The sequence below is a fragment of the Patagioenas fasciata genome, chromosome 1 (genome assembly GCF_037038585.1).
Source record: "Patagioenas fasciata isolate bPatFas1 chromosome 1, bPatFas1.hap1, whole genome shotgun sequence".
NCBI lineage: Eukaryota > Metazoa > Chordata > Aves > Columbiformes > Columbidae > Patagioenas > Patagioenas fasciata.
In genome coordinates this window covers 102,442,744-102,469,352 of record NC_092520.1, presented here as the reverse complement: position 1 = coordinate 102,469,352, position 26,609 = coordinate 102,442,744, and the positions used below count along the sequence as shown (strand labels likewise).

General features: G+C 34.7%; 1 protein-coding gene across 12 annotated transcripts in view; it reads right to left on the bottom strand.

Moving 5' to 3' along the window:
• The window catches only part of DMD (dystrophin), a 1,243,922-nt gene that overhangs the window by 766,866 nt on the left and 450,447 nt on the right, over positions 1-26,609 (bottom strand). For all 12 annotated transcript variants that reach the window (XM_065859822.2, XM_071812115.1, XM_071812091.1 and 9 more), the window contains 2 exons: positions 4,233-4,427; positions 3,317-3,498 (listed from right to left, as the gene is read on the bottom strand). In XM_065859822.2, coding sequence (XP_065715894.1) covers positions 3,317-3,498; positions 4,233-4,427 — 377 coding nt within the window. The remainder of the gene's footprint in view (positions 1-3,316; positions 3,499-4,232; positions 4,428-26,609) is intronic.

Below are 26,609 nucleotides of genomic sequence, written 5' to 3'. Positions count from 1 at the left end.
CTTGATGTTCCAAATGAAGTGATTATAAATATTAAACACAGTTTCATCCTAGAGATATTTTTTTAGCAATAAATGGAATGAATGGTATAGAAAACACACTAAAGAGGATTTTATTTAAGAAAACCAATATATTATTATATAAATAATTATTATATAGAATATCAATACTGTTCTGCAGCAAGGACCACAAATTTGAAAATTAAATAATCACATAAAACAATTTAATCGCAGTTCATTCTTAAGCAAAAGAATGTTTCTTGTTTCTTTACATTCTCCAGGTACTTCCTGGCCTTTAAATTACTTCTATAAACATCAGATAGAGGTTTTAGTACTTATTTATATACTTCAGGAGATTATGTTTATGGTATGGCACTCATAAGTTTCAAATACAAAATACTTTTTCAGTGAATTGAATGTGTTTTAATAGTTGTGGAATTCTCCGTGAAGTGGCACATTGCATTAATTCTCCTCTCTAGTTGTTCATTTATCACTGAGAGGTTTTACTATAGAGAATCTTATCTGGGGAAGATCAGAAGGAAGAAATGAAAATACAGATTTTTTTCCTTTAGCATGCTAATATATCGCTTATTAGAAGGGTCAAATAGTTTCAACACATAGTGAATACACAAGCAATCCAATTTCAGCTGCTTCTACACAGTAGCATTGCTGTGTTCCAAACTTCCTCTAATATTCTGACCTCTTAAATGTGGGGGACTACGGTGGGTCCGTGGATTCCCTGACGGAGGGCATGGGAACAGAAATTAGCCTTGAAGATATGAAGGCCTACCCATGAGAAAGATGGGAGTAAAGGAGTATCCGGAGATATTAAGGATGTACCCGTGAGAGAGAAGGGAGTAGAAGAGTAACACTGATGATAGCAAAATTAGCCAATGAGATGTTACTGCTGTAACTTGTAACCAATAGTGAAGAGACACATGAATTGGTAAAACTGTATAAAAATGCACTTGTGGCAATAAATGGCATCTACTACTTTCATCCTGGAAGAACTTGGTCCATGTCGTTTGTCCATCTCAACCACGACACTTAAATCACTTTTCACAAGACCCCTTCACTTTTACAGTATCATCAGTATATCTTTCTCCCCTCTTTGTTGATTGCTTGCTTTTGTTTCCCCTGTGTTGTAAAGTGCCCTAACTTCTGTTACGCTTATTACCATTACAACAGAGCACAGTCAGCCTTGCTTTTCTCCTCTTCACAAAAATCATCTATCTTTGGAGAAACAGGTCACTATTGCCTCAAAGACTAGATTACAGCAAAATGCTCAGACGATTACACTTTAAACTGAAGTAGAAGATAGATCCTGGGAGTTTAAACAGTGTATAATAACCCAGGAAAACATTACATTGTAATATGAAAGCTGTCCACAATCCTCCAGCTGGTGCTTGAAACACAGGGGTTTGACTCAATAGGCCAAAATTAGCCATATCTAAGGATATCATTCCTGAGAAATTTTCTCTTGCTCTAACTTGAAGTTCATTGAATTTATCGCAGATCTTTTTGTATGAAAAATTAATAACAAAACATTCTTTGTGAAGCCCTTATAACTTTATGTCTTCTACTGATTTCTTGTTACCTCAGTATGACATGCTTCAGAAGATACTAGACAATTCAATTTTCCAAGCAACGACCTGCAGCTGCATTTGGGAGGTAAGTTTAACAGTTGGTGTCAAAGGACATTTCAGTAGACATAGTATCACTCTTAGAGGTGAGGGTGCTACTTGCGTGTGTTGATTTAAATGGCATGGCAGATAAAAACTGCCTACAGTAAAGTTTTGTAGAGTCTTCTCTCTTGAGAAAAAAAAAATAAAGCTGGAGGCAGTTAGGTTGAAACATCTGAAACCCATCAACAGTTTTGTAGACTGTCAAAGAAAGATAAAGAAAATAATCTCAATACTCAGCATCAAGCTGAAAATAAATGTTTGGGATCACTAAGAAGATATTGGAAAAAAAAAAAAAAAAGAGAGCAATATTATGCAGTTTTTGAAAAACACAGTTTTCCCTTTAATATTTTTGGCAATTCTGGTCTCCTCAGATTCAAAAAGATACGCTAGAACCAGAAAAAGCTCAAAGAGCAGCAATACAAATAACCAAAATTACACATTTATGGAGCGAGTAAGAAAATATATACAACTGTTGACCCTCACTTCTAACATAGTAACTACAGGGAATCACTTGAGCTACCAGTGACAAAGAAGAAGCCATTCCTCAAGAAAGTAACACCCATATTGGTTGAGAGGTCTGTGAAATTCACTAACAAAGGATACCAGGGATGCTAACAGGTCTGAGAAGATACTGAATAAATAGATGGAAGAAGAAAAAAGTAAGTTATCAAATACACAAAACTGCTTCCATCTCATCTGAAAACAACTTGAGGTTAGGAGAGTTCTATGGAGAACTTCATAACATAAGATATGCGAAATTAGGTCACAGTCCAGTATTTGGTCTCCAGAGCCATGGGCTCATTCAGCTCAATATTTGAACTCCACAAATGGCAAAAGGAGATGAAAGGATGCTGTTTTGGGAGGTCATGTATCTTCTCTAAAGCTTGTATTTTCTTATTCTATTACAGTAAGGATGCTGGGCTAGACCATTGGTCTCACTACTGGAGATATTCAGTTTTTAATAAAATCACATTCGCAAAAGGAGTCAGTCTCCAGCTGTACTGAAGAAAAATATGGAAGAGTTTCTCACTTAGTACATGTTCATTGGGATAGCACTATGTAAATTAACATTTCAAAATAATAAATAGAAATAGTAAAAATGCTTCAAAGGCTAATGTGACTAATTGATTATTTTTCTACTTCTAATTGTATTTCTACTTTAAGCTATAGGACTTGCCCTTTTTTGAATAATGTAATTTGTCCTGCAATAAAACCACAACAATATTTCCCTAAAAGCTAAGCTCCCACTTACTATTTTTATGGGATCAAGTTGTACAGGTCTTAAAGATTTTTCTCCCTTTTCCTTCTGTATCAAAGTAAAGATTCTCTCCGTTGTAGCTAAATATTGCATGATACTTGCTGAAACATTCACAAGCGAGGTAGGTTGTATAAATTATGCTTAAAATGTTATTAGTGTCCTAGTTGTTGACAGCTGCTGATTTGTGCTGCTTCCAGTCTCATATCAACATGTAAGCTTCAAAGTCACTACACATCAAATTGCAGGTTAAAAAAATATCTGAGATGGAGTTTTTTTCACAGTGAAGGGAAATGAAAAAGAATCCCAGATATTATTCAGTACCATGATTGTTTCAATCAAGCTCCATGTATCTTATTTTACCTGACATCTTACTTACTTGCTTTGTTTTTCCATACTTGCTACTCTGAGACTTTCCCATCGAGAATTAAGTAGATTCATTTGTTCTTGGATTTCATTCTCTTCATCATCTGAAAGTTTTCCCATTGATAGCAGTTGACTTCCAACTTGCAAAACATTGCCAACACGTCCTTGGTGAGCTGTTAACTCCATCATAAAACCCTGACAATAAAAGAAAATCCAGTTTTAAGTTTGATTCTTTGGAAGGAAAAAACAGACTTCAAAGAAATATCTTCAGTTCCACCACTTTCCAAACAACATGACTTTCAACTTTTTTTTTTTTGTTTGTTTGTTTGGGTTTTTTTTTTTTTACATTAACCCCTCTCCAAACCTGGTAACACAAACCAGAAATAAACACTTTCAATTTTTGCATAGGGCAAAAAGTTATTTAGTCTGGCAAAGAAGAAGGCTGACCTACTGCTCTCTACAACTACCTCAAAGTGGGCTGTAATGAGGTGAGTCGTGTAGTAATAAGTCATATGACACAATGAAACACCCTCAAATTGCACCAGAGGAGGTTTAGATTGGATATCAGGAAAGTGTTCTTCACCTAAAGGGTTGTCAGTCATTGGAACAGGCTGCCCAAGGAAGTGGTTGAGTCACCATCCCTGGAGATATATAAAAGACAAGTAGATGTGATCTCTGGGGACAGGGTTAAGTAGTGGACTTAGCAGTGTTAGGTTTACAGTTGGACTCTATGATCTCAAGGGTTTTTTCCAACTTAAATGATTCTCTGATTCTAGGGCACAGTCTCTAGTACTACCTTTAAATTCTCCAAATTAAAATAAAAAAAAAGGGAATAAAATAAACTAGAAATATACTTGTTTTGAATTTTTTACCTTCTTATGGGATATGAACAAATAAATGACCATTGGAGGATTAATATAAATATATACCTCATGGGTGTGAAATTGTTCTTTAACAACTTCTACATCATTGGATATATCTCCTTGTGCTTGTAATGCATCTTCAGCAGAGAGAAGCCATGCGAGTACTTCTTCTAAAGCAGTTTGGTAGTTTTCAAGATCCATTTCAGACCCTATCCGTGTGGTGGTGGTGATAAATGTCTTTTCTTCAACAGTTTCTAAAAACTGAACATAAACCAAAATTCTAAGAGTAATGCAAATAGTATCTGCTCAGACAGTTCTATGATGGAATAAACAGAATATCTTGTCTTGTATAAAAAACCAGCTTTTTATAAAACAAAAAAATATTAGATGACTAATGTGGAAGTACTTATTAGTATAAAAGCAGTTAATTGACCATGATAATTTAAGACTGGGGGAAAAAAAAAAAAAAAAAACATTCTCATATTAAATTCAACATTTTACACTAGAATTCAAAAGTCCTAGCAAATATCCCAAATAGTTACAATATTTAAATTATACCAGTAGAGTGCTGTTATACATGTTTTTCAATACTTTGATTTTTAATTTCTAGTTTACTGTTTCTTATTTAAGTATTTTCTCTTGGAAATGAGAAAGAAATTTATTTCCCACAGCAGCTAGTAAATTTATATCATCAAAAAACCAGCAAGTTGCATGACGACATTGCAGTAAATCTATGAAAACCATGATTTAAAAAGAAAAACAACCTTTTATACTACATGAAATGCTAGGCATGAACAATCCATAGACACCCGTTTTGTTAAAACCATTCTGGAAAGTTGAAAAAGCTCAGAAATCTCATGCCAAATTATAACTTTTTAAAATCAAACAAGAGGACATTGGTGTTGATTTTTCTTTCCCACAAAGGACATCCTTACATTTATTCCTTAGAAGTACAGAATTCAGACTTCTGTTATATTGCTTAAATTTAAGTAAAATCAAGAAGAATTTACTGATTAGTAGAATATACTGATCTAATAGAATCTATTGATCAGTAGAAGACAAGGACAAAGCACAAGCAAGAAAAACAGGTTTGCTACAGAAGATATTATCCCATACTTTTTCAGAAAGTTTTGAAGAAGTTCAGTTGCTTCCCTAGCAATTTAGCATAAAAGCAAGCCCTTTACATACAAATATGCTATGCTTTTATAAAAAATGCTACTGAGGCATCTAATGGTTTTTATAGTTAGCAGAAATTGTCTCTACTGACATATTTGTGCCAATAAAACATTCAAAGCAGCTTCTAAAGCCTTTCATTGCAGTTTAAGACAGGAAGTCAAAGATTATCACTGGAACCAAAAGCAGGAAGTGTAATGGATGTAATGTAATCATTTAACAACAAATTACTTTTGAATTGTACAGATCTAATAATGACATGCAATATACATGAATACCACTGTTATATGTGTGTTAGGCTAGCTAAAACACTAGTCAAAACTTCATCATCACTTATGCATGAAAAACAATGTTCAGTAACTAAATCTGCTTCACAAAAGCAGGTTTGAAAATCTGATAAAGTCAATAATTTCATTTTTTCCTTTAAAGAGAGTATGATCTTACAAAAATATAAACAATAAAGAACATAAAATGTTTATCCTATATTCCTGTTGCACAAAATAATATTTGAATTGTGTACAACACCAGATTTTGGGTAGTCTACAGCCAACCACACCACACTTCTGCAGCATGAGTTTTTGTACTATAAGGTCTACTGTGGAAAGGGATAACTGTATCATTCAATATGTAACTTTTTTTTTTTTTGCTTTCTCTAACAATACTGCACAGAATATATTCACATTGGAGGGAAAAAAAAAATGTTACAACAGCTGAGACTAGGGATAGCATGTTTGCAGAGATCTGAGATGGCTGTGATGAATTCATGTCAGTTATTTGTTTGAAAATTCTCCATCTGAAAATCCTTCTTTCTATAGACCTGATACAAAACATTGTCTTAGGTATGACAAGTGTTTAACTAGGCAATCCTTAAAAACTCTTTTCTGAGGAATGACATGTTGATCAAGATTTCCACGGCTTTCTCTCATGCTATCACAAATATTATAAGGAATTGCACTGAAAAATCTTGGATTTGTGACTTTCAAGAGCAAAATGGTACAGACTAACTTCTGATCCATTATAAGAACACTTGAAGAAATGTAAAAAAAAAGCAAGCACTCTAACATAAATGCAAACTAAAGAGTTTATTGGCAGGCATTCCAAAGTATGTTCTCATTCAAGAAATGGCAATTTTCTGACATAGGAAAAGCAGAAAAGGGCTAGAGGAAGTGTAACCAAAGGACTTTGTGGAATGGTGTCAGTAATCCTTATATTTGGTAGAGGGAGGAAACAACAACTTTTCTACCTTCCCCTCAAATCTTACAGCACCACTGCCAGTAGAAAGCTGAGACCAGTCATGAGGTGACAAAGCAGAGGTACCACTATCAACTTAAAAAAACCAACATAGACCTTTATGGATAGTCTATCTAAAGAATTTTCAACTGCTGAGGCCTAATAAAGTCACTGTATCATAATGCCTGCTCTTTTCCCTTACATTTTGGGGAAAAGAAAAAAAAATATAACAAAGAGAACAAATAGTAGTAGCATCTTGTTATTCTAGAGGACACTGAGCATGCAGAGCATTAGCATTCGTATTTGAGAGTGGCATATGCATGGACCTCTGAGATTGTCAAAGGAATGAAAAAACACCTGGTCAAATCAGCAGGAATTAAGACTGTTGGCTCAACTGAAAATGGAACATCAAACACTAAGTTAAATATTCACACCTGGAAGTGGATAACTACTGACCTACTACCTATGGCACACACTTTGTATTGAAAAGAAAAACTAAACAAAAAAGTGTCGTAAAGTAATATTAATCTACACAAAGATTATTCACTCCAGAACACAAACCAAATTTAAGTAGGCAGATCTCATAGCACCAAGAATAATCCACACTGAAATGATCCACATAACATAAACAACAATGAAAACCCTTAATTTTATAAATCATAATGGTAGGCAAATCCATCTGAAAAGATAAAAACCAAGCAAACACACACACCATAAAACAACACAAAACTGATATCTCCTGTGAGTGTCCTTATTTCCGAATTCATCCAAATTTTAAGATATTGCATACACTACATTGAGAACAAAGACAAATAGTCGAGAATAGAGACATCTTACATAACTGTGATGACTGTTTCTAACCATAAACAATTAGGACACATTGAAGTTAAACTGCTATAGCCATATATTGCTATGAAAAAAGCTACTGAAATATGCATGCAGTTCCATTCTTGAAATGAAAACTATTCTTAGTAAAGTGCTTAATGATTATGCAAAACAAAGTTGATTGGGTGCAGCCAAACCAAAACATTTACAGAGAATAATCTACTGAATAACAATGCATGTGTGACACAAAAATATTCAGGGAAAAAATTATGTGAAAAATTCAGATGTTTGATGAAGACTGCATCACATCTAGCTAGGAATAAATCAGCCAGTCAGCTCACAGTCTACTTTGGAAAACAGTCATTCTTGCATGGAAAACAGACCTGGTTGTTATTATGGAAATAATATTATAATTTAAATTATCTAAATTATCTAAATTATATATTTAAATTAATTTTCATTAATATAGAAATTTCCTTTTATTATAGACTGACCTAGAAGGAAAAAGAAAAATCCTCTGAACCCATGTGTTGTCGTCTAGAGTATCTTTTTCCTTTGCTGCTGCACATAGAAGAATTACATCTAGATGAAAAGATGGGAATTTGTATTTTTACACACTTCATCACTTCTTGCTGGGGTGTGGGTGCTGGAAGACCCTAAGGACTCTTAAACTTTAATTGAAAGTATAAGGAGATTAAATAAAAAGCCTTTGACCTTCATAAGCCTGGAAAAACGAGGTATGCCTGGCAGCTGTATAAATTAATTTACAGATGTTAAACCATGAGCTTGCATTTGCCTCAGGGTAGGAAAGGGAGGGGAGAAAGTGTTCCTCATCTACCATTGCATTATGTTTCTAAAGGGAGGAGAAGGACTGGACTTGTGTTGGTAAATTCTCCAAGAATGTTTCTATTAATTCGTAAAGACTGCTTCTGAGTTTTAGAAATTATTTGACAGTGTTAGAAAGTAGTTTTGCAGTGAAGATTTAGAGTTCATTCCAGCACTCCTGTTTACATTATACATTTTCTTCCTTCAGAAACTACCTGTCTCACTGTAAAAGATGTAGAATCTGGTACTAGACATTTAGAACTTTAAAACTCAGAGATATGTAATTTTAAAGAAACAATTTCCTGGTAAAGGCAAATTTAAGTTCAGAGTAGTTTTTTCATTTTGAAAACTCCCTTTGCAGGATTACAGTCTCAGGAAGTAGTAGACATTTTCACCTTCTAACTATGCCTCCTACCAGTAAGACTGATACCATCTCTTATTTTTTCAGTTCCTCCAAATTTCTCATTAAAAAATCATATTTTATGTGTCACTAAATTGCCAAATTATAACTGTTAAAAGGTTAAATGCTAAAATCTTATTTTCAATAATCAAGACTAAGTTTTCTTAGCACTCAATCTCAGACAAAATAGTTCAGTTATTTCTGTTAATAAAACTAATAAGATAACATCGGTCATAGTGTTTGTTATTGTAATGTTAACTATTTATGTGTTCTAAATGAGGCTAGCATTTTCATTTTCTTAAGGATTTCAAACCTGTTTTTGTGAAGGAAAGCATGTTGCATCAGGAAGATGCTTTTCTTTGCCATTCATATGAAAATCCACCTAGGATTCGCCTTATCATAAATCTGAAAGACTGAAGGTTTTGCTGTCTCAGTTGAGACAATCCAGATTTTTAGTACCCAGTTTTCTCAGTGGTTTCTTTTATTCTGCAGATGTTTCCACCTGGATGAATTGGCCTGTCCTTGCAACTGCAATTTTGAGATGCAGCAGATTATTAGTTCATTAAAAGTCAACAGACCTCAGGCAACGTGCACATTAAGAGGCAAAAACACAGAGCCAGACAGTACGGATAAAAGTACATTACAAAGGAAAGAAAATGCTGGAACTATTGACAGGAAAGTGGTAAAGGAAAATTAATCTCTTCAACTACTTTATTTGGTACAGTTAGCACAAATAAAGACTGAAAAAGACAAATAAATAATTTACTGGCATTGAAGAAAAATTCTGCACCTTGGGATCTGGAGCATAGGAGTTGGCTTAAATCAACTGAAAGCAAGTGAAAGAAATGGAACTAATTGGGATAGTAAAGAAACTAAGACTGGAAAGTGCAAAGACAGGTAAAACAGAATTAATAGACAGGAAAAAAGTCCGACAGCTATCTGGAACAATAAAGTTTTCTAACAATTTAAAAACTGTTTCATTTTACATACATGGTCAAGTAAGTCAGTGGTTCACAAAAACATTTTCTGCTTAGCTTGCTTTATTCAACATGCTTGTACTTGGAAAAAATATCCCAGCAGGTTTTGGTTAGTATCTGTCAGACCCTTTTTTACACAAAGCATATAAAAATATATTGGTTTTATTAATTCTCTAGGGAAGTTTTTCAGAATGTATTTATTTAAGTGTTTTAATTCTATCAAGCTTTTTGTTCTGACTATAAAATGTCTTTCTGTTTGAAGTATTACTGATGACAAGACACACAGTGCTTGCCTCACTAAAGAAGGCATATCCTGTTCAAGCAATTAAGAATCATGACTCCACACAGCGATATGACTTGATGTGGATGAGTTAAATCAACTGACTGTGACTGAACGGAATTACTTTCACCATATACCTGCAAGAAAATAATGATTTCTTCCTGTTGAAATGCCTAGTCCACCCACCATTCTTCAACCCTTTTCTGATCCAAGAACAAGGCACATTCTAAGGCGATGCATATTTCAGGTGCTGCCGTGTCACACAGTAGAATGTGAGGTCATTTGATATCTACGTAACACATAAAGAAGAATACTTTTCTCATAAAGAAAGGTGAAACTTTCACCCTACAATAAATTTTCAGTATTAACTAGTGACTCTCCACAGAACTCTCCAGCAGTAAATAATAACACGGTCCTGAAAGTTTATCACAGGTCAAGAAGCCTGGGATCTGTTCCCAGTAGTGCTACCAACAAGGTAACTCCGGATCGGCAGATGCAGCTCCCTTGACAAATATCTATTGTGTTTTATACTATCACGAACATAAAAAAAAAAAAAAAAAGAAAAGAAAAGGTAATTTTATCCATTGATGATAATCAGTCCTCCTTAAAATTTGAATTGTGATCATGGTAACATGCAATATCAAGAAAAATATTCAACATGGAATAGATAACTGTCACATTTATTTAGTTTTAATTTTTAAAATGTAAATTCTAAATGCAATAAGGAGTTAAGTGACAGCCACTTCAAAGCAGAGTGTTCTGACAAAGATCTTTCAAATGTCCTATATTCTTAATGAAATTTTAATCTAAAAATCTCTATGAGCAGAGAAGCCATTAAATGTATTAACAGAAAAATGGGATGGAGAAAGGTGGACTATGTCTTAGTCAAAAGAAATACAAATTAATTATTCAAAAAAGTACTGAGCTATTTCTTTAACGTGTCATATAGGGGACTGAGAAAAAAACGCTACTCGTACTACCAAGATGATGCTCCTTTTCCTACTGTCACTTTACCTGAGGGCTAATCTCTGCCAGAGCAACATGACTTATTATTTTCTAAGGAGAAACGTGCTTTTTTTTGTATGTCTGAAAATTACTTCTTAAGCTTGTTTCCATACTGTTTCAATGTTTCCTTTAAAGTCAGTTGCAATGACTGCTTTAAAAATCTTTATCCTCTCACCCCAAACAATGCTCAGACCAGTTTAACAACTATCACTCACATCCCTACACCTCACAACTTAAAGGAAAACATTTTGCAAGCTCTCTGTATATCAGCTCCTGCTTGTAGGGAAGAATGTGTTGCTACATGAAGAGTTAAGAGTTCACCAATGCAGTCAGGACCAGGCAGCTATAGGTTTGCTCTGCTCACATATGAGCTGCACACCGACATTGGTCTGAATATACGTGACAGACACTAGCTGCCTGTTTACTTTTTTGACTCTTCTATTACACTGCATTATCAAGCCTGGGCTATGTGAAACGCCCTTGGATGAAGGGACATTACTTCTGCCTGACAAGCCACTGAGCCTGCTCGCAGACAAAGTTCTCTAGACAGCTCAGCGCGACGTGCGAGAATAATAGCACCGACCTTGGAGCCAGACAAGACAAGCAAAAAAAAAAGAGAAACTGCCCAGGAACAAGAGAATACTTGGTTCCACTTGGTGAAATGTAGAGACACAGAACTGACTAAAATAAAGGGCGGGAGCAAGAACCAACCTGCATAGACAGAGTGGAAGGGAAAAACGTTGTTCAGTAAATTTTAAATTTCTATTTCATCTTGTAGCATGATATTTTCTGTTTACTAAGGGAAGTATTCTTGTGATTTCTTAAGAGCACACGTCTGTGTGTTGGGCCTCCCCTTATATTAATACATGTACCTCTGGCTGCAATTAGACATTTTCAACGTTAAGAACTTAGACAATCCTTTATGACTATTCCAACCTTTCAAAGCTCATCTCAGCCAATACAGTAGGACAACCAAAACCAAACAGAATGATGTGAAGAGACTACATTATATCTTTTCCAGCTATCTGAAGCAGTTAAGCATAAAACAAGGAATGTTATCTGCTTCATACAAGATGTTGTTTACTGTTATTAGAAACACGCCCCTGCAGTAATCTGTTAAAAACTTTGCTGTAATTCCATATAATTCCATTATATAATGTTACACTTCTATTATATATTTTATAGGTAAAGGAAAAAAGGCAGACTAACATCTAACATCTACAATCTTTGTCCAGAAATAATAACCCTCTATTGCAGAGTAGGGCATCAACCAGCTGCAGGAACATTGATTAAATTTTACTGGTGGAAAGTCTGAAAATAATTCCTTATTCTTCAGAATTTTTACATGTAAAGCAATTTTATAATATTGTCCTTGATAAATGCTAAAGCTGTCATTTCTACAAACTATACAAATGTGACATAATATCCTCTTTTTGCCTATAGTTCAGTCAGTTGTTACTGTCTGGATTTTTTTTAAGTCCTGTCTTAGCTAGGGGAATTAAAGCTTAATTAAAAGGAATAAAGAAAGGTCATATGCTGCAGCCTCCCAACAGTCTCTATAACAAGCCTGCCCATAATTACCATAGCAAACACATTAGCAACTCAACACATAAGCAAATCAACATAGTGTTTTGCTTTATTAGAAGAGAAATATGGTTCACTGCATGGTACTCAGTAGAGCTACCACTACTGTTCTTGGTTACAAAGTTCACCAAATAAATGGAATTCAATACTATCAACATTACCCTGTTCAGGGAGATAATGGAAGGTTCATGAAACTGTATACCAAGAGCAGCAGCCATCCACATCTGCATACTCAGAATCCAAACGCAGAAAAGAGAAATCATGATTTGAAAGAAAAAATATTGCGAATGCTCTGAAATAATATGGTGGTTTTTTGTTGGTGGTGGTGTTTTGGTTTTGCTTTTTTTTTTCTTCTTCACACCATGTGTCCTTGGAGAGAACTGATCACTAAAGTTCAGTGATTAACTTTTATCAAAAAAAAACAACAAAAACAACCAACCAAACAAACAAACAAAAAACCAAACAAACAGCAGAAATCATAACAGGACCACTTGATAAATTTAAATTTCATGAACTCTTGGAATAAAGAGATACTAGTTAACCAATTCAGTGTCCCTAACAGCAAAAAACTACCTTGAGCATTTGACTTGATGTCTCAGAAGGGATGGTGAGGAAAAAGTTACACAAAAAAACTACGAAGGAGCACAAATACAACAATATCAATGTTGAAAAAAGTACTAAAATTTACTTAATTTCATTCAGTGCACAGAACGGGCAGCATTCAGTAAGGGTCTATTTAATAAAGTATTTTACTATTATTGTTCAGTATGCAAACCTAAATCTTTGTCTCACTGAATTCTAAGACTTATTTTATACAGATTTTTTTTTTTCAATTCTCAGTAGGGGGTTTTGGTGATTCCTCCTCCCTTCAGTAGTCCCAAAGCTTTAGCAGCATCCACATATTACCTCTATTTTACATGTGTTGGAATGAAAGACAAGATATACAATAGTTGACTGATTCATGGTGTATAAGGCCTGATTTCTCAGATTCCTACATAATAATGTAGTTCAAAACATATTTCCCAGTGTATCCAGCTGTATCTGAGTGCTCAATGCTTCACTGCTTTAGACCTCAACATCTCACATAATACACCAAGACCTCAGGAACATCTATGAAAGATTAACTGGCTTAGAAGAAAACTCTGTAACTGAGGTAAAGAATATTCCTGAGCAGCGCTCAACTGTTTTAATCACAGAACTGTCTTTCTGCAGTCTCCTGCTCCTTTACTGAACACCTTTCACAAATGGGTTCAGCTGCAGTGCTGACCTATGGAAGAAGAGAGATACTCAATAAGTTAGTGGAGCTATGCAACAAGCAAGGAAAAGAGAAAGGAAAAGATTCACAGCAGGAGCTGAACTGTATCTCTCTCTCTCTCTCTTCTTGCCCACACAGTCATGGGCAATTCAGGAAGACCTTGAGATACCCCCTCTCTGTCTACCTTCTAACTTCTGCAGTAAACACTTCTGTAGTGTTCACAAAATCAATAGTCTCCTCTATCACACAGTCCAAACTTTCTTTTACAACAGGCTCATTCAGTTCACTGAAGGGTATAAGGATATCAGTTCTTCATAATGCATCTAATCCAACCTGTTTCTCTACTTCTAGGCAGTTAACCTTAGTAATACCCTTTTAACAGATGGTAAGCCTGTTTTGTGTAAATTATTTCCATGGACTTTTTTTTTTTTTTTCCTAAAGTAAACTTTCATAAAAGGAATTCCATGCCTTGGCAATGCTATACAAATGGCACAATTTGGTTTGGGAGACACTCAGTGTCAGCTCAAAACAAGCACGTACGAATCCTGAACTCAGCCTCTAATGTGGCAATTTGAACAACCTACTTCCAACCATTCTTTATTTATCCACCATAACCAGCCCTTCAGGTCAGACCCATTTTTCTTGGCAGTTGATTCTAGTTTCTACTGCTTAGGTCTCATATGTCTCTGTGTCTACAGTGTTAGCTGTTAGAATTTAAGTATAACCCCAAATTTGTGATTCTGCAGAGATTTATAACTTGGTTAAATCTGAGCCCTTTCCTGAAATAGCAATTACCCCTCGGCTAATTTAAAATCCCTCAAAGAACAGTGTGAGAGTGTGAGAGGTTTTTTAAGAAATGGACAGTTATTTTATAACGTAGACAAAACATTTAATTGCTTCCTAACCTGGTCTTCAGAAGCAGATTAACTGCTTTGTCTGAAGTTTTTAATTCAACATGAGGCAAATGCATCTGATCTACAATGTTTTCTCAAAACCATATCCTTTTGGTAAAGCTATGAAAAGTTCTATCATTATAAACACTATATGAATTCGAAGCAGAAGAGTTACACAGTCTCATGAACTGGTAGTATCACAAGGTTTTGTGCAACAGAGCTTTCCCCAGGAAAAAACCAGAGTACATGCTTTTCTAAAGCATCTTGTTATGTGGCTACATGCCTATTTGCTGAATAAGAAATAAAAAACACTATCACAAGCTACAGAGGAAGAGAACCAATGAGAATCAGAAATTGATAAGGTGTATAAAATCCCCAATAATGACAGAGTGAGAAGTATAAACTTCGTAGCTGCTACGAAAATTTTGCAGTCACTTTATGCTGGGTTAATCTAGGTACAAGACAGTGACAGTTTTAAAGAAGCAGATAGAAGAGGTTAAAATGTATAGATTGGGTTTTATACATACACATTAAAAAAAGATAAAAAATTCATCACTGTATATATTACTGGGGACTCCCTACTTTAGAAGAACTTACAGATGAGAAGGGGCAAACTTTCTGGGTTCTCCAGAGGCTCTACCAGTGGGTACTCTACTTATTTTAACTAAATCTGTCAGGAAAATACAATGCAAATTATGGAAACACATTCTCACAGTATATATCAAGTCATTGCTTTAACACATTTTGGTTATTTTACAGTTACAGAACCAGTATCATTGGTAACTGAAAAGGGAAAAAGCATGCAATTACATGAGTTTAAAAATTAATGTAAAAAAAAAGAAATTAAATACACAAAAATCATTTAAATAGCATTAAATTTCACAGGTTGCATATTCTTTCAATCCTTTATTTACAAGCACACTAACATATTTTCAGCTGGATTTACTTAGAAGAGCAATCTGCAGCCTGTGAGACATGTATGCATTGGTTCCAGGCATTCCTGATTACAGGCCACAAAAAATCAGCTATGAAAGTAAGCCTGCTGTGCCTTAGAGTTTGTTTTTCAAATCTTGCGATTGCTATGAACTTCCATGGAATTTGTAGGTGCTAATTTACAAATCATGTAATTAGTTCTTAAAAAGCTGAGGACACTTTTGGCAATTTTAATTAACAAATCTGATCAACTGAGCTTGTGTTTCTGAAGTTGTTCATAGAATAGATAATCTGTCAGTATATCTCACAAAAGGTACCTGTGCTGTAAGAGAGCTGCTGGTGAAAAAAAGAAACTATCACTAATGAAAAGCTAGAAAAAAATAGCTCTAAGTGAAATATAATTATTTATATTAACTAATACAGCTCATAATACAATACTAAAATCCATTAAATTAACCAAATAGTGACAATGCCTCCTTTTTTTTTTTTTTTTCTCCCCATCCTCAGAAGATGAACTAAATGAAAGTTACTGCTGAATTTCAGCATGGAAGTCCCATTAAAATAAATACACTGTTTTTGGACACATGCATGCAATGAATTCACAGACCTTTGAAAATGCATAGATTTTCATGCCAGAGTACTGTTTTCCATTAAATCTGTTCCTTCAGATCAAAATCCGAATCACTGAACACACTGTCGCAGAGACATATAAGGAGCAAAAAGTCCTACACTATGAAGACCAAAAGATAAAATAGCTTGCAACCACAAAATTTTAATATGCTTTCTTTGCAGAACTGCAAATCTATAAATCTTAACTTAATTGACCTGTACTCTGCATTTCATTTAGCTTTATTTCCGTGAGCTTTAACCAGTAAAGGCAACTAATTAAGAAACATATTTTGTAAAAGTTAATCCAAGCCATAACCTCAACTATACCACCTCCATAATCCATACTGTTTTCTAATGTAAGAGAAGCTTATTATATGTAGCTTATTTTAATCACTACAGCCAGCCACCAATCCTGCTATTACTTTTGACTACTAAGCCAAGATCGTTCTCTTCAGCATCTTCATTAAAGACTATCTAGTCTTCACAATAAGAATATTTAACTCAAAACCTCTTTTTATGTATTCACACAGTACAATATCATAATGCCTCTAAGAGCATCAATAGCAAGAGCAATTAACTGTAAAGAAATACATCTACAATATGACTCTTTTTTTTCTTTTGAGAAATAGACTCTGGGACAAGAGCCAATTAGTGGACATACTCATTAGTTTCTGTGAATCTAAGGTTGAGGTCCTGGTGACTTCAGAGTATTCAATATTACATGCTACTCTATCTGGAAGACATTACTGAAAAAGCTGGTTTTGCAAAGTCAACTAAAATCTTAAACAGTGAAATTTGCTTGAATAGGCTGAATACCCCTTTCAAAGCTTTTATGTGGTTTATCCTTATTACGCTTACATTTATTTTATCATTTTAGCTTCATTTTTAAAGGCTCTTCTTCAACAGAAGCCACTTCAAACAAGATATTTTCATTTAAAATTAAAATCTAAAATTAAAAGCTAACAAAAATGCTGTTACAGAAGAGGTTCAAGTGATTTAATGTGTGTGGTTTTTGCATGTGGTTTTTAATTTTTTTTTAGATTTTCCTGTCTTCTCAAATTCAGTGGTGTGACTACCTTGCCTGTAGCTACATGCCCTGAATAATAAATCAAAAGTGGGAAATTAGACAAAATGATAAGCAATAGTGTTCTTCTGACTGTGCTTCAGATTTATAAATTGGATAATAATATAGAAAATATTACTGAAATTTTCAATAGATAATAAAAACAGGAAATATCAAGTATTATTTTTGGTCAACCTGAAAACTATATAAAAAACTTTGCTAAATGTTTACAAAGTCCAACAACTGGATGGAAGAACAGGATAAAAAAACCACTGAGGACTGCTAAATATAAAGACACCAACTCCAGCTCAGGAAATTACTGAGCCACAAATCAGATATCAGTGAAGGGTAAGTGAGAATACACAGATGCTTCAAAACTTTTAATTAGTCATACCCCTTCCCCTGTTCCTTTGTATCCATTATTGGTCTCTGCTGGGAACAAGGTATAATACTGGAAGAGAAACCCTTTAGTCTGACTCATTTAAACTATTCTGTTGTCACACAGACCTACCACAGAGGCTCTGAAATTTATGTGGAGGTGTACAAAAGCAGAAATTAGTGTATTTTCGTGCTCCATACCTTAACATTAACTTATCTATATGTAAGGCATTCTGCAAAATTCCATGATACAGGAAACAGAAGAACTAAAGACCCAAGGGAATGTCAGGAAGATGTGCCAGGGGAGGTTTAGGTTGAACATTAAGAAAAGGATCTTCCCCCAGAGGGTGGTGGAGCACGGGAACAGGCTCCCCAGGGAGGTGTCACGGCCCCAAGCCTGACAGTGTTCAAGAAGAGACTGGACAAGCCCTCAGACAGATGGTGTGAACTGTGGGGACAGGAGCTGGACTCAAAGATCCTTGTGAGTCCCTTCCTATTTTGGACATAGCATGATTCTATCAGTCTATAAATTCCTTTGGATTACTACCAGTTATTCTTGTTTAATATTTTTAATTGATTGTCTTTTCCCCCCATATTTCACTGTCAATCCTGCTTTTCCACCCCAATGCCCCCCCCCCCACCCCGAATAAACTAAATTGAGAAGCAAGAAAATAAATAAATAAATAGATAAATAAATAAATAAATGAGTTCTCATCAACAAAAATAACTGCTTTTTTTTTTTTTTTTTTAAAGTGAAACAGAATAGTGTCACTGTCACTTCAGTTAAGAACTGTGAAGTAAAACACCACATTGTGAGTTCACATGCAAAGCATAACATTTTAGGCTAATAGAAGCACCTTAGGAAGCCTTCAAATCATCTGTTTTGTAAGTCATTTTTTTTTGCAGCTGTATATATTTGCACATGCTATTTCAAAATTTTTGGCAAGTAAAATGCTTCTGACCTACAAAAGAAACATTAGTGCATGATAGCTATTTCAGGGATAATACGTTTCTAGTTTATGTCTATCTATGTATCTATCTATCTATGTAGCTTATGTAATGAATTAATATATTCTTATCAATTATTCTCTTGCAGATATGAATTATACTCCACTGTTACTTTGAGATGGTAAAACTAAGGCGTCCTAAAATAGCTACATATAAATATACTCTAAAGACTATTATTCTCTCATACATTTATATTTGCAGTCAATTTTAAATTATACCTCAGCTAATTGGTTAGAATATAAACCATGTTTATTAAGCAAAAATGTAACTGCAGTGAGGTCATTTGCGGTGTGTGACCCAAATTTACCTTCAGGTTCTGTTAAGAGGGAATTTGCTTAATTAAAATCACGACTCAGATATAATTACTAATGAGGTGGGCATGAAAGTATAATTCAAGAGCAGTGACTTACAGGGTTCTAAACTCTCATTATAGAGACAATGTACAACTGATGTGTAGCTTGTGTAGCTGCTAAGATCTTTAACAGACACTAATAATAAAAAAAGCTTTCAGTTTAAAAAATATTTATAAATGTACTGTTTTGTAGTCACATTCTTCTTCACATTTGTGCTTCCTTCTTCAACACTTCCTTCTAATTTTTCATTTTTCCTCTTTCCACCTGTGATCTAACAAAAAGCTATTTCTTAGTTCTGGAATAGTAGACTTATTGAATTCTTTGTTGTTGTTGTTACATTCTCCTAGAACTAAATTAACTATTTTTGTTCTTCAAATGAGTATCAGAATGCTGAAACAGAAACCATATATATCAGCCACTTTTGCCTGGTGTCCATCACGTGGCAGAAAACAATTACAGGTGCTTTACAGGTGAAATTTTGCCAAGCAATATTATACTTCCCCCCATCACATAGAAATGCACTCATATTTAATAAAATGTCATAACACATGACTATAAACTGTAGGTATTAAATCACATTGCAGTAGCCATGATGTATGTTCACAAAATGGGAACAAAGCCAAAAAAATTGAAGAAAAAATAGGAGGCTGAATATGAATGAGTTGTTGAAACTTAGTTTAAAAGCCATCAATGCAGCAGAGAATGATTCTTTAGACTGAATTTAAAAGAGACAGGACAACCAGGAAAAGACTAGAAGTAGCAAAGCATGGCATGGCATAACAGAGAAAGCATTTACTTGGTGACACAGAGGAGACAGAAAAGCATTGTGTTTTGAAAAGGAATGGATAATTATAAGTAGATTAGAGAACATTTTTTAAAAGGTAATCATACTAAAAAGTACATTATGACATTAAGGGGGTGGGGTAACTTACAACATATATTGTTAAGTGGAATTAATTCCTTATTCCTCAAAATATTTGCAAATTTAAATCAGATGGGAAAAATCTATGCAAACATGTAGTCATTTATTGTTATCACACCTCAATACGTTATAGAATGGACATATGTAAAATCTCTATTTCCTGACCCCACTGTTAAATTCAAACTCAACAAGTTACTCCTAGTAAACCAATCTGAGGACAGGAATATTGCATTTGCCCTAATAGCTTTTACAAATAGCACACATTTCACTAGCTTATTTTCTGTGCCGTATAATTAATGTCAGCCTATTTTTTAATGAAATACTGGTAGTAAGTATATATATGGAATTGAAAAAAAAATTACTGTTTAAAAACCAAACCAAACTGTTTATCATTACCGTTCTCTATTGGATTAGATATTCTTAACTTAAAGACTTCCCCTAATACTAAGACAAATAATCAGTTCAACATTTATAAGTCACACTATCAACTGAAAAAAACTGTTCTATGAAGTTATCATATATACTTCTGCCTATTGATACATAGTCCGGCATGCCTCAAATCACTTATACTTTAAGAAACAAGGTTCTTTTCTATTAAAAACTTATGTTCTATGTGTGCTTTGAAACTTTTATAGCAGTGAAATGAGATAATATTTTAAGTTGAATTAAAAGATGTGTGTCTCATACTTCAGATAATTGAAACTAAATAGTTCCTGTTGATATAATGTACTGCTATCAAAATATCTTTGTACAATTTACCAGGAAACTGAGGTGCACGCAATAACATCACCTAAAAAATTCTTCAAATATTTCAGTCAGCAGCACTGTGAGAAAATAAACAAGGCATTGGTAGCCTTCTCAGTATAAACCTTCATGAATCAACAAAGCAGTTGCATAAGGAAAATGGTATCAATGAGAACTTAAAAGATCTGTTCAAGAAGCAGACACATTTATGCATTTGTGATACATGTAGCTTGTCTCTAAACTAATCACCTGATTAAGTAACGACAAATGGATGGATATCAAATGATAATTGCTTCTGAAGTGGGCTGATGAATTACTAATAACCCAAATGGAAAAGCAGCAACCCGGATCCCCAGAGTACAAAAGACATCCAGGAGAGCAATGGGTAGTCCCTTTCTGAGTTCTGATAACGTATCGTCCATCTAGACTTATCTCTTAGTCCCCTTCCCAGTCTTGAGAAAGGTTAATCTACATTAGCAGAATGCTACTAACTTTATTGAATCATTATCCTTGGGAAAAATGACATTGAAGACTAAAACTAAACAAAAAAACCCCAGAAGCCAAACATGTTTCAAATTAGCCAGGTTTTATGCAGAGAGACTCAACAAGAGCGGAAAAACAAACAAACAAACAAACAAACAAACCAAACCAAACCAACAAAAACCAAAACAAAACAAAACACAAAGCAAACAACAACAACAAAACGAAAAAACCTGGAACAGCGCTTTTCTTTAAGAAGTTGTAAAAAGTAATATATCAAAATTCATAATGAAAATGTTACTCGTATAACACCTCAACAATGAAGTTCACTGGTGAAGTGTATGAAACAAATAGCCAACAGGCTACACTGAAGAGAATAACAACTCAGCACAAACTATGTAGAAGCATGATACACACAATGGAAACATGCCACCTCTGCTATTGATACCATAACAGACAGTCAATGTCTTGTTCCATCTTATCCTCCCCTTGTCTCATTGACAGTCTTTGACTTGCATTTGAAGCTCCTGCCCCTGACACTATCAATGTCTGCATGGTGGGATTTTTTTCATTTTTAAAGGAAGGAACATCTTTATAGCTTCGTATCTCTGCTCCCCTCTCTCTCCCTCTTCTCCCTTTTCTGTTTCGGGATTTTTGTATGTTTCTGACTGGCAATAGAATGATATTTTGAATTATTTTCATAAAGGTCAAAATACAAAATGAAGACAAATCAATATTAGATTTGCTTTATTTATTAAAAAAAAGAAATGAGATGTGTTCTTCAATGAACAAAGCACAAGAAAAATATTTCAAACTAACATATAGACTTTCTCTCCAAAATAGGGGTAGGAAAACTGATTTTATATACCAGACTGAAGAAATATCAAACCAAATATGAAAAAAATGGCAACTCAGAAGCTGACACAAACAATATACTGGACCAGAAGTACATAAGTCAATGGCCATTCTGTTCAAATTAAGATGAAAATGCAATTTTGGTAAAAGCTGCATATATTGTTATGTTAGCTAGGCTGTTGAATAGCAAAGGCAAAAATAAATGTGAAAAATCATAAGAGAAATAAAAGAAAGTAGAAAAAATAAAAGCCTGGAAGAATGTCTACAGAAAACATCAAACAAAAACCTCACACACTGGATTTTCACCTGTCCATACTTTTTGTGGTTTAGATTTCTTTTAAACACACGTGCCAATTCCATTTAAATTAATGAGAGTTATGCTTTAAAGTTAGAAGGTTCTCTTGAAGAATGACACATAAAATATAATCTTTCTTCTTATGTCATATTGCTTGGGAGTTAAGTGTACTTTATTTTAATATATTTTGCAAATTATTTGCAAAACACTACAGAAGTCATTCTATAAGAGAGTGTTGCTCTTTTGTATTAATAACTTTGAGCTTTTAACACCGTAAGTAAAATAAAATATATATATATACACACATACAAGTTTTATGCATTCCTACATCATCCACGTTTTATTTAAACCACTGTTTTCACTCTAATGATATCACTATCGGGCAACTAAAATTTCCTTTTGCATTTTTAAGAATGTTTTACTCCATCAAAATATATGTGTTATTTCTTTGCTACAGCTAAACTAAGTTCTAATGAAACAAATGCTTTCTGTAGAAAAAGTGTGGATAAATTCCAAACACTATATTGTTCCAGACAATTTTTATATTTTTGAAGTTCTAATTTTTGTGTTTTACGGTACTTTTGGGTCCAGAATTTCTGAAGAAAGTTTGAACATCTAAAAGAGTGTCTGTTCCTCCCTGCTCCAAGTGTATTATTCTTTTAAAAGATCTTATTTCTTCCTACTTCTCCCCTTAGCTCATTGATCACCTCAGGCTAACACACCCATAATAATGTTTTATATAGAGAGAGAAATGACTTCGCAGTTTGAAACACATGTAGAAAATCTGTGAATATCTTCCTTTGTATACTTGTATCTGGAATCTGTACATGAACACCAAAAGCATGAAAAACATGTTGCAGTATCTTAGAGGGAGAGTCTTCTACACAAGCATTACAATACACAGTTTATATTGCATCAAAATCATTGGAGGGTAGAAAGAAACCAGCATTTTGATGATCAGTAGAGATAAGCAATCTGGCCTTTCCAAAGGTCACTGCTGCAGGTAAACATGCAGACCTGCTTGCCCTATGAATGTGAACTTACAGTCCATGGCATTTCCCACAGAACCTGAAAACATATAACTTTCATGTTATTGCTATAAATACAGGGGAGAATAAAGGTTATCCCCTTTCTCAAAAATCCACCCTCATACAAAATCGCTTAGATGAACATTTTAAAATCCTATATATCTTTTTTTATCTTATTGTATGCCTTGAAAATTAAGCTATTTAGAAATGTGTTTCTTTTCAAAACATGAGAGGCAAAGAATACTGACATTTGCAAAATTATTTCATTTTTTGTTTACTTTTAGAAGTTGATGCTTTCACTCACATTCATGAAGTTTCTAATTCGGCAGTAGCACTTTTTCACCACAGATTAGAACTTTTTTTTTTTTTTAATGCTTTTCTATCACAGTTCAACTTTGAAATTACGAATTTTTGGTGTGATTTTCAAAAAGATACAGATGAAACTTAATACTGAAGACAGTTAAAAGCATCTAAAAAATAACCTATAATGAAAAAATAATGAAAAAGTGTGCTATTGAAAGCATGTACAGTTCTCTTCTCAGAAATACATTAACTAATAATGTAATCAGGGAATAACCTGTGCAACTTTTCCATGTTTCTAATAGTTTTAAAAAAAACGCAAAACTTTAGAAGTCATTCTAATCAAGTTCACCTTTTACAAATTGTTTTTCATTTTTGTTTTGATGTTGCCAACTACCCATGGGTAAACTCATGCAATTATTCGATCGTCAGTTTATTCAGATTTATTCAATATGAATATACAGCAGATAAAGATAGATTTTATCTAGGATTTTTTACTTTCTGGATAACACATTGCCCTTCTTTATTAACCAGAGAGGAACAGTCTAATAATTCACATGGGATACACCACATGGCATTTCTAGTGTTCCTGTGTTTAAATAAGCTATATAGATATCTCAAATAAGCAATCATAGTTGAAAAAGTCTAACAGAAAAAAATTCTGATTATGATTTTTAAGATTGATTTAAAAGGATAGTTAAAAAGAGATGGAAAATTTGGTAATTGCTTTTTCTGTCAAATTCTAAAGATACGTCATTATCAGTTGGGGGTGAAAAAAAGCACCCAGTTAGTGGATGCAAACAGGTATGTGAACTGGCCCATGTGCAAGCAGCAGATAACTGTACATGGGTGTGCAGTGCAGAGGCAGCTGGATATCTGAAACTGCACTTCTGAGCTCTGAGGCAGATTCTTGTTTCTTGCTAGACTCAACCAGTAGGAGCTGGCTGCAATTCTCTGCTCTGAATTCTCCCAGTAATGAAGAGGTGTGAGACAGAGGCACCAGTTAGGAGGCTGATCATGAGTTGTACTTCTGCACATAGACTATTTAGACTGAGAGAACTGGAGGCTGAGGGTTATAGAAAGAAGAACAGCTGATGAAATGAGGCATCCTGAAAGGAATTTGGGTCAGGGAAGAGAATGGAGTTTGGAAATCAGGTGAAAAAGATGCTGACTAGAAGACAGATCCTGGAAGTGAGAGCAGATCCTGTATATCAGAGAATCAGAGAATCTCTCAAGTTGGAAGGAACACATAAGGATCATCAAGTCCAACTCGCTGCTCCTCAGCAGACTACCTAAGACTGAATCATATGACTAAGAGTATTGTCAGATGCTCCCTGAACTCTGACAGCCTTGGTGCTGTGCCACTTCCCATGGGAACCTGTTCCAGTAACCAACCACCCCCTCAGTGAAGAACCTGTTCTTCATATCCAGTTTGAACTTCTCCTGATGCAGCTTCATTCCATTTCCTCGTGTGCTGTCACTGGTCACCAGAGAGATACGTAGAGACAAGTAGCAGGGGATTCCTGGGATCTTGGCTGGTGATGTCTAACATCCATAACTACAAGCAGTGGCACAGCACAGACAGACACAACTCTGCCTGACCTTCTTGGACCAGCAGCAACCTCTCTGCTGGGGAGGGAAGTTGAGGCCTCATGAGCTTAACTCTGGGGGGAACCAAGTGAGTGATTGTGTGAGATAATCGAGCAGAAGCTCTGATCTCACTGGTTTCTTAAATACCAGGATCCATCCGGTTCCTTGAAGATGCAGCATGCAGGAAAGCTCCGTAAGAAATCCAAAAGACTTGCTCTTAGCTTCACTTTTCCAATTCTGCAAATCCTTGTTCTGACCTCTGGTGATGGCAGTAGGTGCAAACTGGAACATTCCACTCAAATAGGAGAAGAAACTTCTTCACAGTAAGGGTGACAAAACACTGGAACAGGCTGCCCAGGAAGGTTGTGGAGTCTCCTTCTCTGGAGACATTCAAAACCCGCCTGGACGCCTTCCTGTGTCACCTCATTTGGTGTTCCTGATGATCTTTTGAGGTCCCTTCCAATCCCTAACAGTCTGCGATTCTGTTTTGCTATTTTATTGTGGTTAGTCTGAATCCTAGGGATACTAGTTCCACAGAAATAGTTTCTAGCTTTCTGAATGCAGAAAGTTTCTATTTAAAAAGAGAATACATAAGCTAACAGCTGAGACTATGTTGCTCAAATAATATCCATCAAGATCTCGTGATTAAAGGTTCAAGAAATTCAGCAAGTATTTGCTGAAGTTTCCTGATTTCTACTTTAAATTACGCGATAAACTTAATGGGGTATTTTCTGTGCTGCACGTGTCACCTTAAAAATATTACCAGGAAGTTGAAACTAAGATTCTACCTGGTTGTACTTTAATTTAAGAGAGTACTCTTCTGATGCCTCTCCAAAGGGCACTTTACCCCAAGGTATTTGGATCACAGCCTCTAAGTAAAATAAAGGTCTGTTTTAGTTCAAAGGAATACAATTCAGCAATTCTGTGATGCTGTGCTCCTAAAGTCTGTGGCATAGATAAACCCCAAAGGGTCCCAGGACAGACATCTCACAGCACTTTTAAAGAAGTTAACTTGCTGTCACAAGACTGAAAGTGTGGTAAATTGTCAAGAAAAATAGAATTCTGTAGGCCAAGGCTGCCCAGAGGGTTATGCACTATGTATGAGTAAATTCAGCTTCATTTTTAATGAGTTTCTAGTAACTTTCCAAGATAGCTCCTGTAGTTATGAACTGATGGAGAAAGTTCAGTACAGTACCTCTGTAAAATCCATATAACAAAACAGAGAATGTGAGAAAAAAAAAAAAAAAGCTTTACAATACTTCTGTAAAATGGGAGTAATGACTGGAGGGTTAGGGATTTCCTGTAAACTAAGGACTAGGCTGAAGCCTGACATGAAGCTTCCAATTCTGAAGTCCCAAATCAAATCATTAAGTACTGGGGAATACTGTCCCCATTAATCTCTACTGCATCCCAAATGATTTTAATTCAAATTTGCTGA